This window comes from Lynx rufus, unplaced genomic scaffold (assembly GCF_022079265.1).
Source record: "Lynx rufus isolate CCGP_SWC_20201006 ecotype Redwood Valley unplaced genomic scaffold, mLynRuf1.p SCAF_1, whole genome shotgun sequence".
Classification (NCBI taxonomy): domain Eukaryota; kingdom Metazoa; phylum Chordata; class Mammalia; order Carnivora; family Felidae; genus Lynx; species Lynx rufus.
In genome coordinates, this window is record NW_025814823.1 from 71,962,304 (window position 1) to 71,974,538 (window position 12,235).

The following is a 12,235-nucleotide window of genomic DNA, read 5'->3' on the forward strand; positions in this document are numbered from 1 at the left end:
GGAAGCAAAAGGCACAGAAATTGCTGTTGGATTGATAAGAGTGAGGAAGCGTGTCAAGAATGAACTCGAGGTTTCTAACTTCCAGAACTGAATGGAGATACAACTGGTGACTAGGCTTGCTTGGGGGGGATAGGAATCAAGCTGATTTCGAAGTCCTTGGAGAATCCAAGAAGAGAGACCAAGATGGCCACCTGAGCTCAGGAGAGGAGCAGGCTGGGGACACCAGTGTGGCAGGGAGACAGAGGCGGTACAGCCACGGGTCATGTGATCACATGGAGCAAGCCAGCCAGGGGAGGAAAAGATCCCATAAGACCTTCTTGTTTCCACGTCTCTAATCAAACTACAAGCTGGAGAAACCACCAGGGAATAATACAGCAACAGAAAGAGAATGAGGTGATGAAATATTCCACAACTAGAGACAGGTGCTGGTCCCACCACTCTGTGAATGCTCTAAATGTCACTGAATTGTGCACTTTAAAATGGTTAATTTAGAAGCACCTGGGTGGCTCAGTCGGTTAAGCGTCAGACTCTTGATTTTGGCTCAGGTCATGATCTCACGATTGTGAGATGAAGTTCCATGAGGATTCTCTCTCTCCCTTTGCCCCTCCCCCAACTCGTGCACTCTCTCTTTCTCTCTCTCTCTCAAAATACGTATATATTAAAAAATAAATAAAATGGGTAATTTAAAAAGGAATTTAATACTGATCATTTTATTCTGAAAAACACATGGGAGACTTTTCTTTAGTTTTTAATTGTAAATTAAACATAAAAGTTACCATCTTAACCATTAAAAATGTTTTTAATCTTAGTATTGTTGACAATGTTTAATTACTTTTGAGTGATTAGCCATTTTTAAGTGTATAGTTCAGTAGGGTTGAGTATATTCACACTGTTGTGCAACCAACCTCCAGAACTCTCTTCATCTTGCATATCTGAAACTCTATACCCATTACACAGTAATTCTCCATCTTTCCCTCCCCCCAGCCCCTGGCAGCCACCATCCTGTTTCTCTGAGTTTCTGTTTCTATGAGTCTGACCATTCTAGATCCCTTACAGAAGTATAATTGTACAGTCTTTTCATGACTGGCTAGTTTCACGTAGATAATGCCCTCGAGGGTCATCCACATTGTAGCACGTGTCAGAATTTCCTTCCTTTTCAAGGCTGAGGAATATTCCACTGCATGCATACACTACATTTTGCTCATCTATTGGTCTATCGATGGACAGACACTTGGATTGCTTCCACCTTCTGGCTACTATGAACAGTGTTTCTATGAACGTGCATGTTCACACATGTCTTTGAGATTCCGCTTTCAATTCTTGTGGGCATCTACCCAGAAGTGGATTTGCTGGATCATATGGTAATTATATTTTTAATGTTTTTTGTAAGAACTAAAGTGGTTAACTTTGTTATGAGAATTTTGTCTCACTGTAAAACAAGAGAGGTAGAGAGGCTCAGGAGAGCATTTGTAACGATTGAGGAGGGTGGTAAGGGAGACCAGAAGAAACTGGACTCATAGTTGAAAAGCTACCAGAAATTCTCAAGTCAGCTGAATTGAAGGCACAGGGCATTTTCTCAACTGTACACGGGCTCAGGACAAGTTACAAGGAAAGGGGCCGGGACCCAAAATGACAGCAGGGCAGCAGAATGGCAGACCCACGGGACTATTATCAGAAGTATTTACTGATGCTCCTTTTAGAGGCTTCCAATGTACAGGCCAATAGCAATCTCAGAGGAGATGATGCCACAGAAGTTCGTTCAACAGCTCATGGTAACAGGGGTCCTGGCAGCCAGCACGTGCTGAAGGGTGCCATGAGCCCGTGCAGGGCTGGCACTGTGCAAGCGTGTCTTCTCTGCACGCAGCCCTGCCAGGTTGAGGGGTTGCTACGGCATCATTAAGCAACTCACCCGAGGATGTGGTGCTAGATTTGAAGCCAGGCTCCGAAACCTGTGTTTTTCTCACCATATCACACCCATCCAAGAGGGTGCTGGGTGAGGATGGGGCCAACTGCTTGAGGTGATTTCTAGACCCACTCATTCATGCCATCTGTTCTTTTTCATAACGTAAATAATGTTTCTTGTTTCATGTTAACAGCTGAATTCTACCCCCCACCCCCAATTCATCTGTTGAAGACCTGACCCCCAGGACCTCAGAATATGACTATATTTGGGGACGGGACCTTTAAAGAGGAAATTAAGTGAAAATGAGGCTGTTGGGGTGGGGCCTTAATCCCATCTGACTGGAGTCCTTGTAGGAGGAGGAAATTTGAAGACAGAGACACTAAGGTTGTGCATTCACAACAACTGTACGTGCACAGAGGAGAGACCATGTGAGGACACCATGATCTTGGACTTCTGGTCTCCAGAACCGCGAGAAAATAAACGTCTCTTGTTTAAGCCCCTGGTCTGTGGTGCTTTGTTATGGCGGCCCTAGTTAATATATCATGAAACACAATAATGGTTTGAACACATTTCAAGTAGCATTACATTGGAACACTTCAAAAGCCCTTTGGAAAATATAACCATATCCTGTCTTATCAATCTTAACCTACAGTTACAGCATGTCTTCAAAAATACTAATATTTCTGGAAGGGTATGGAACAGTGTGACATTCTTTGAGCACATATGTATCAGAGATTTGTTTTTTAACTGCCAATTTTTAAGTCTATACGTTTATTTTTATCCTGTCTGACAAAAGGAATCGCAAGCAGAGAAATCACAGGTGACAGAAATATGTATTATTGTGCAGCACACGGTATAATTTAGACTTCCTGAGCCATACTATTGTCCATTCATTGGTATTAACATCTTCAAATTATAGCTAATGCTACGGCAGTAGCATGTGCTTTATAAAGTGTGCTCTAAATGGTTTCATTTTGTGCCTCTCCCAGCCCCAGCCTGGACGTGCTTACCTCTCCTCCCGTCCCCGCACAAAAGAATCGTATCACGAACCCACCAGTGAGCAATGTGCTTGTGGTCCCCAGAATACAAATTCAGCTTCTACTCAGACTTCAGCACAACTCCTGTCTCTTCCGCCCCTAAGCTCCTGCCGCTTTCCTTTGTTCTGGGCAAATTCTGTTTTCTCAATAAGAAGCTCAGACAAAGAGTTCAACTGCCCTCTGCAGTATACATGGGGTTCTGTTAGACACCCAGAATGCCAGGGAGAGCCACCCAGATCAGGGGAGAGAGAAAAGGAGTGCTCCAGAAATGCAGACTGCAGTTATTTCCATGGAACTGGTTAAAAGTCTGATCCAGCCCAAGAAGGCAAGCTTTCCATAATTAAGAACTGATATGAACAGTCTCATCGGCCCAGCCTCATCCTATGGGTTGGTTATATGGAGGGAAGTCTCTGAAGAGAAAACAGGTCTCCAGATAACCCACTGGAAAACAAAAACAAACCCCGAAGAAGCCCTCCTAAACAGTTCACTTGAAACAGTGTTTAAAGAATAAGTTATTTTTGTTTCCACGCAATGTAAGAGACTGAAAAAGCCTGTTTGTTCTCGAACTTTCCCTCTAGCTTTTATGATTCATAGATGGAGGCAAAAAGCCAGCAAAGAGGGGCACCTGGGTGGCTCAGTCAGTTAAGCGTCCGACTTTGACTCACGTCATGATCTCACAGTCTGTGAGTTCGAGCCCGGTGGGGCTCTGTGCCGACAGCTCGGAGCCTGAAGCCTGCTTCGGATTCTGTGTCTCCCTCTCTCTCTGCCTCTCCCCCACTTGTACTCTGCCTCTCTCTCTCAAAAATGAAATAAAAACATAAAAAAAAAAAAGCCAGCACAGAAACCACAGATGAAGATGTCCACTGTAGCCCCATGACCTGTAAATCAACAATGGAAGGGACTTTCCAGGGCTGAAACCAGTTTGTTTCAAGTTTTCTGCTAACATTCGATGCCAAAATGTTTTAAACACATAAAAATCCTATAGCCCATCCTGGCTCATCCTTAAGGAAATACCGCATTGTGGCAGATGATCCTTTTCATGGCTAAAAAAGTTTAGAATTGTATCTCAGAGTTGATACAAAGTGGCACATCCTTTTAAGTCTTAACAACTAAAAATGACTGTAAATATAATTAAATACTTGGTATCTCATCCATTGTAGGGTAAAGAAATCTGATTTCCACAAGGCTCAATTCAATCACTAATTTTGAGTGCCTACCATATGCAAGGCAATGTGGATAATTCAACTGCAGACCGGGCATTGGCACTGCCTATGTGGATACTGCCATCTTTTGAAAAAGATTGAGTCTCAGTTTGTAATCCTGGGCCTAATTCAGAGCCAGATGCCAAATACTTACTTCATATACAGTGAATATAAAGTGGAAACCAATACAGAAAATGTATTTCCTGCAACAGAGTTGAAGGAAACTGGTATCTTCTTAAATGAGGTCTCTTCCCTGAAATCAGCCTAGCTTTTTTCAAAAAAAAAAAAAAAAAAGGAAATAAAGATGATTTTTCTACACTGCAATTTAGAGCGGAAAGTAAAACAAACAAACGGACAAAAAACCAAAAATAAAACCCCAAACCTCCATCTTGCTCAGACTGAATGGTAATCCTGAAAAATGTTCTTAGAAAGGACGATCACCATTGGGCCCATTTTGAAGATGAGGTCCTATATGTATGTCTTAAATTTAAAAAAGAAAACTACATATGTGTGGTGTGTGCACATCTCGTACTTTCTTTCCTATAGCATATGAGATCACATCCTAGGGCAGAAGGTATAGGCGTGAACATCACCTAGGTTGTCCCTCCCCCTGATTTACTGGCATAACCTGGGTGGCACATCATACCAGGTCTCTATCTACCCCCTAAATTACTAATCTAGATAACATCAGTTCCATCCTTCTATGCCTCAGTTTCTTCCATTTGGAAAAATAAAGAAAATAAAACCTTTCTCTCTAAAAACCTTAGAGGGAGGATAATGGAGATTAATTATAGAGCCTCTACAAAGAAATCTGAGCTCCTTGTGGGGAAGAACTTTATAAATAGAAGCTATAATTACTGCTATTCAAACAGAAAAGCAAAAATAAAGCAGATCTATTAACATTTATGAAATTAAATCACAGGCAATTTATTTTTAGTAGCATGAAATAAATGGATAGGTCAGCAAATCAAATGAAGGATAAAAGCCTGAAGGAATGCATTCTTTTATCTAAGTCTCTTAACTATAAAAAATGAACAAGATTTCTTTTTTTAATCCAAGAAAAAGACAAAGAGTTAGCACCTTTTACATTATTCCTCACTTCAGGATCACAATAGGATGTCAACCGTTCATGAGATTTATTCATACAATTTTGCCTGAAATCACTGATTTCTCTCTTTTTAATTTTTTTAATGTTCATTTATTTTTGAGAGAGAGAAAGAGAGGGAGGGAGAGAGAGAGAGCAGAAGCAGGGAAGGGGCACAGAGAGAGGGAGACACAGAATCTGAAGCAGGCTCCAGGCTCCGAGCTGTCAGAACAGAGCCTGATGTGGGGCTTGAACTCACGAACGGCAAGATCATGACCTGAGCTGAAGTCAGACGCTTAACTGACTGAGCCACCCAGGTGCCCCTGCTTTCTCTTAAATATAGACTATGGAAATGAGACAGAACTCCAGAGCACTCTCTTTCTCCCCCTACAGGATCACAGTTAAGCATGCTAGGAACTCATGTTCTGATGACCCGAGGCAGAATGTATCATTATTTACGAATACTCTATACCAAAAGAAGATTCTTCTAACCTAACTCCTTGGCCTCCCATTTTGACCAAGTAGCATTTTCTCATTTAAGGAGACAACCAAAACTAAAACGAGCCTCAAAAAGCTAACCTTTCTTGAGCACCCACCATGTTCTAACTACCATGTTAGAGCTCTTCAGATGCCATATTTCATTTAGGCCTCACAACAAATCCAGGAGACAGTCATGATCTCCCCTTGATGGAAAAGGGCACTGAGAATTCAAAGCAGTTTCGTTTTGCCCAAAAAGGCACAGCTGGTTAAATGAAGAGACTGGATTCATCAAGAATACAAGTGAAACACATTCCTACCAAACAGCTTCAACAAAAACACTGCCAATTTTCAAGCCTACACATTTATTTTTACCTAATCTGACAAAAGGGATCACAAGCAGAGAAGCCACAGGCAACACAAATGTGTAATACTGCACATCAGACGGTGTAATTTAAACTTCCTGAACCAAAGTGCTGCCTGTTCACTGGTGTAGTCATCTTCAAGTTACAGACCGGAGGAAGACTTGAGGCGGTGGCCGGGGCACGTGTTCTGAGGTTCAAACTCTGCCCCTCCCCCAACCACAGTCTGGATGTGTGCGGCCACCTCACTGCTACCATTTCAGTGGGTGACTGGACCAACTGGAAGATGGGCAAAACGTCATTTAAGTAACCTGCAGTTTCACTGATGCTGTCTGGTTTTAATGAGTTCTTTTGAATTATTTTGGCCAACTGGAAGTGTAATGAATTTATCAAAATCATTAACAAAACCAAAGAAAAACCCGAGTATTTGGTCATGGTCTTATGCTAGCTTCTGCGTGATGGTAAAGGGACCTTCTTCTTATTCAGCTGTTCAACTTAAAGTATATGCTAGGAAGGTCTTTCTCAGGAAACATGGCAGTCAACATACCTTGGCGTTGAGAGGACACACAGACAGGGCGCTTCTAAAAAGCTGTTCTTCGTTTCGCCACTCGCCACTGCGAATCATGCACCTCAGCATGTTTATGAATAGAATTCCCAGTACGACAGTAGCAATCAATTTCTTAGGAACAGAGAGATACCATAAATGTCATTAGGAAGGTCTAGCCAGTCGTCTTGGGTATGAACGGCACACCACCCTGGGCCAATACCTTTTTCTTAGTGTGTTTACTGAGCGCTCCGAATCCGAAAGTCAGCAGCATGCAGTACCCAGCACTGGGGAGGTACAGGACTCTTTCTGCAACCACAAAGCCCACTCGGAAGAACAAGTTACTTGCAGGGAGAAATGGGATAATGAGAAATCCTAGGCCCAGCGTAAGGATCCTGGAAAGTGAGAAGTAATTAAAATAGCTATTTTCAGACTTCTCAAAAAAAAAAAAATCCTACTCAACATTAAATTAGTGATAAAGGCTGTGTTTTTTTTTTTTTTTTAAGTCATCAATTGGGAAAAGGTACCAGCAGTAGCAGAGAAATGTCATCAGTAAAGAGGATTTAGCCTGGCAGTATTAGGATAAGTCATAAAATCTCACTAATGCACTTAGTTTAGCATCAAGCATAGGGACAAGACTTGTAAGGTGCTCAATCCATACAAGTAAGGTTAGAATGATCACACTTTGTGAGCCCTTATTAATTCACTTACTCCTAACCCCCCTCAAACCATGTAGGCATTGAATAGATCAGTGGGTATTTTGGTCCCAATTAGTCCACTATAGTTTTCATGGGAAAAAAAAAATCCCCTCTCCAACCTTAACAGGAATAATAATACTTTACTAGTTTAAGCTTTATAAAATCTGAAATAAACAAAATTGCAATCATTTTTGGGTGCTATGTCACCACATATTTCACTCAAGCAAAAAGAAAGCTGAGCAACAAAGAGCTTCCAGAACTAGGCAACATTTCCGATGTCCCATATGATGCAAGAGGATAAATTAAGAAGTTAGGTCAAATTTGGTGGCTCCTTCCTGGACCCTGTGCCTTCAGTACTTAAAAAAACAAAACAAAACAAAACAAAACAAGGCAAAATCATTATTGCATGTGTATAGGTGAACTGGGGCTAAAGTTAGTAGAATTATGAACCAATTTAACAGGTAAACTTAAAACTTATTTTGGGGGTGCCTGGGTGGCTCGGGAGGTTGAGCGACCAACTCCTGATTTCGGCTTAGGTCACGCATGATCTCATGGTTTGTGAGATTGAGCCTCGCATCAGGCTCTGCACTGTCAGAGCTTGGAATTCTCATTTCTCTCTCTCTCTCTCTCTCTCTCTCTCTCTCTCTCCCTCTCCCCCTCTCCCCTGCTCGTGCTCTCTCTCTCAAAATAAATAAATAAGCTTTAAAAACAAAACTTATTCTAAGAAATTACTAATCTAATTCCCTAAACACATATGCTTAAAGGGAATCAACTACCTTAAATAGTCTTCTTTCTCAGGAAACACATTTGTTACCCCCACCTCCATTATTTTCTCAATAACCTTTTATTCTCTCTCTCTCTCTCTCTCTTTGTGAGAAAGAATAGTCTCTTTGGAGCAGCGGTTTATTTTCTACTAAACAACAACAGAAGGAATCACTAGAACATCCACCAGAGTTTTTTGAAGGAGAATTGTGAAATGATGGGCACAGCACACATCAATTACACTCTCTGTTCTGACCATAAATTACTCTTTACCACCTACAGAGAAAAGGATCTCAAGATGCTACTTCAAGGGAAAGGTGGGAGGGGGAGACAGAGCAGTCATCCGTTCCCCTCCTCCAAGTTCACTCCCCACTAGTTGAAGCCAGCAATGGATTCCAAATGGATGGAACTCATCCTAGGCATAAATGCATTTTGGAAATAAATGTCCTTAGATGTAACTTCCACAAAATTGTTAAAATGATCAGTGTAAAATGGATTTAGCAAAATGCTCTGATCCAGCCCAGTGTGGAAGTTGAAATTCAGTGCTGCCTCTTACCTTCTTTTGTGGCTGTCTTCAGAGCACAGGGCTTGGCATATTAGGCCAATTAGACAGAACCACAGTGCTGCCAGTGCAATTACTCTCCAGTCACCGGCTGACTTAATGAGGGGGATGCAGCCCATTGACCAATCAAAACACAGCCACCAGGGGCACAGCAGCAGCCAGGCATTCAATGAATAGTAGTAATTATAGTTTATGGCCTGTCAGTCAAAAGGAAAACAAACACTCATTTGATACAGAACTTCTACATATATACGTATATGTATATATAACACCCATATATATGTATATGGGTGTGTATATATACACATACCTTGTAATTTCACTTTTGAGGCATCCATAGGCTTCTGTTCAAGGAGAGCAGTTGTATAAAATAAAATGTCAATTTCTACATTGGACGTGGGACTGTAGTTTGCAATCTATTAAATGTGTTCAGACTGTAATAGAGAAAAATACAGCAAAGCCACCAGACTCTGCTGTACATCTGTTATATTTCTGGTCAAAATGTGTCCCATTTACTTAGTGATGACCAAAGTCTGTGACCCAGGAAATCTGAGGCCCAGGGTTCACCTATGTGTCTGACAATTTAAGAAGAGGGTTTTTCCCCCTTTTGATTTCTATCTCTATGAAATGCACCACTAAGAATTTGTGGCTTGACACCTTGCCTTCAGAAAAAGCAAACCTTTACAAGAAATAGTGTTTGGATACTGTCAGACGTTTAAAGATATATTACCGATGCGGTTAGATTTTGTGTTAATCCCACTACATCAATTTCCTTTACCACAACAGTAATGGGGTCAGGGGACACTTTAGTGAGGCTGGCAGGAAAGCTGATATTTGAAAGAACCATTTCTCTTTAGTTTTGATTAGAATGGAAATACAAGGGACTCACACCCTCTCGATCGATCCCTTAATCAAAATCTGGTTTCATCCGAGAATATCCTTAGTGAGAGCAAACAAATGTGGAGGTGTTCCACTGATTAGGGATTTTTGTGGGCATGTTGGGAAGTCAGAAGAGGGGGACAAAGGTTCTGAAAGCTAGTGGGCAGAGAAGACAGAAGTGGAGGACAGGCTCAGCACTCACCCTGATCAGCATGCTGTCGGCGAAGGAGGCGGGATTGTCCACCTCGGTGAATGCCGGGGGGCCTGTGCCCATGATTTTCCAGCGCATGTAGAGCACCCCTGCTCCCCCCGAGGCCAGAAGGGTCATCCTCAAGAGGAGGCCCCCATTCCTGAGCGTGCCAAGGTTCTGAAAGGTCAACGCAAAGCCCCTGATGTCGTGGGTTTTCAAATAAAAGTGCAGACGAGCTCAGTGCACGTGTGCAGCACTTCTGCCCGAACTGCTCTGCTGCCGTGCTGAAAAGGGCTAGCTATTTTCAAATTCAAAATGGCGAGAAATATTTTGAAAATGGCGTTTTAAATCAGCTGGTACTTGACATTTTCCATGTCTGGGCTGGAGACAAAAAGTATATACTCACCTCTAATGATCTGTCTTTATGTAGTACCTTCTGGACCATTTCCAGAACATTTAATTTGCCTATCACCAAGATGTCAAAGACTGCATTCAAACCCTGAGGAAGCAAAGCAAGGCAATCAGTGAGGGAGAGCCTGGCTCTGATTAGGTGGCAATTACACTTCACAATTTTATTACTGAATCTCGACAAGAATTGCAGTGGCTAAGATAATCACGGGAGACGTCTCCAGCTGTAAAACAGACACCCCACTATTGTTCTTATGAAATCGGCTCATGGTGATGTATCAGATTTCCTGCCTAGTAGATCCCTGTTGGTCATAATTTCATAGTCTGCACAGAAGAGTAGTCTAAGGATTCAGGATAGCTGGAAATTTGGGGTTCCCAGGAGAAGTTCTCCAGAGGTCCCTCTTGCCTATTTTTTTTTCTTTTACTATAAAATAGTCTCTTAGTGGCTTAACAGAGGGGTTACCTGCACAGTAATTATGCCTCAGAAGATAAAGGCAGCCGTCAACCTCGAAAACCGAGCCATGTAAGTAATTAGTCACACCTCAAGAACGCCAAGCGCTGACTGATTTCAGCACGTGTAGTAGTAGCAGGGGCACAACATAAGAAATCATCTCTGATGGGGCTCTGAATCTCTCAGGTGCAGACTCCTGGCTGTCCGCTGGTTTTCAGGTCTTGCTGGGCACACAGCCCAGCAGCACTTCTCAGCCAGCCCTGCAGCTACGTGTGGTCATGTGACTTGAGTTTCAGCCTCCAGAACGTGGCTCAAAGCATTTATGCATTATTTTGGAGGTTTGCTTATAACCTGGGCACACTCCGTCACTTGGTTTCCCCTTCTGGCTGGCTGTGATGGACACCATCAGGGCAATGGTGGAAACTACACACTCCAGAGGGCAGAACCTGCACCAGCTAGTGTCCACTGTGTGGACAACAGCCACCTCCACCCACAGCTGCGAGGTGAACAACAAATAACTTCCATTACATGAAGCCAGTGTCTGGGATGTGATGCAGCTCCACTTCTGCTGGTAGCTTCCAGTAGACCCAAAATAGTTTCTTTCCAGAAGGCGAGGGCTGCTTTTGCCAGGCTAGATGGGCCTTGGATTCCCTTCTCTGCCCTGCAATGGACTTTCTGTAGACGTCACCACTGTAGGCAAGGTCAACTTGTGGAACTCTCTGACCAATCTAAAGTGGTCACAGTGCATATGGCATCTGTGGTTAAAGCTCCCCCTAAATGACTCTGGTCTTTTTGATGTGGGGCTTTGCGGTGAAGAAAATCATAAATCATCAGAAGCCAGTGGTAATTTGTGGCTTTTAGAGCAAGGATCCCTACTTAACCCTCTCCCATAAATGCTGGAAGCCATTAATTATCTAATACACAGGCCAGCACTGGGTTAATCATTTCAAAGAATTCTGATTTTATTCACTCATGCGATACAGGATTTTAGTGGGTCACAGAAGAACATTTCTCCCCGAGTGTAAACCATCTTCTAGAAGGCAGAAGCTTCCTGTTGAGCTGCCACTGTCTTATACCATTTGTTTTTCTCCCTATGAGTCACCAAGGGGTGAGGGGATCACATCATTACAAGGACTGAGCCAAAAAGAATTTTGGCACTCTCCAACTGCCCATTTAAATACATCATCAAAATGTCCACATTCTAATCAAATGTTTGAAAACAGCTAAATTTTAGCATATCTTTAGTATCTTTAGTCACATAAATTCAACCTTTAGTGCTTTTCAAACATTAATGGGAGCCACCTTGGACCTTGTTACATGGAGATTCTGATTCAGCAGGCCTGGGGTGGGGTTAGAGATCCTAAATTTCTAATAAGCTCCCAGATGGTATTGATACTACTGGTCTTTGCGAAGCAAAGGTTTAGAGCAGTGGATGATTCTGCCACCCGGGGGATGCTTGACAATGTCTAGAGACATTTTAAGTTGTCACAGTCAAGGCAGTCCTACTGGAATTTAGGGGTAGAGGCCAGGGATGTTGCTACACCTGCCACAGTGCACAAGACAACCCTCCCATAAAAAAGAATGACCTAGCCCAAAACATCAATAATGCTGAGATTGAAAAACATTGGCTTGGAACAAACTTAAAAAAAATAATAACCCGTGAAGTTCAAGTATCT

General features: G+C 42.4%; 1 protein-coding gene across 1 annotated transcript in view; it reads right to left on the reverse strand.

The window, feature by feature from the left end:
• Window positions 1-12,235, reverse strand: part of TMTC4 (transmembrane O-mannosyltransferase targeting cadherins 4) — a 66,529-nt gene that overhangs the window by 18,858 nt on the left and 35,436 nt on the right. Inside the window, exons 7-11 of the mRNA XM_047081589.1 lie at window positions 10,107-10,199; window positions 9,713-9,877; window positions 8,626-8,828; window positions 6,833-7,004; window positions 6,613-6,744 (exon numbers count right to left, since the gene is read on the reverse strand). Of these exons, the coding sequence (XP_046937545.1) occupies window positions 6,613-6,744; window positions 6,833-7,004; window positions 8,626-8,828; window positions 9,713-9,877; window positions 10,107-10,199 (765 nt within the window). The remainder of the gene's footprint in view (window positions 1-6,612; window positions 6,745-6,832; window positions 7,005-8,625; window positions 8,829-9,712; window positions 9,878-10,106; window positions 10,200-12,235) is intronic.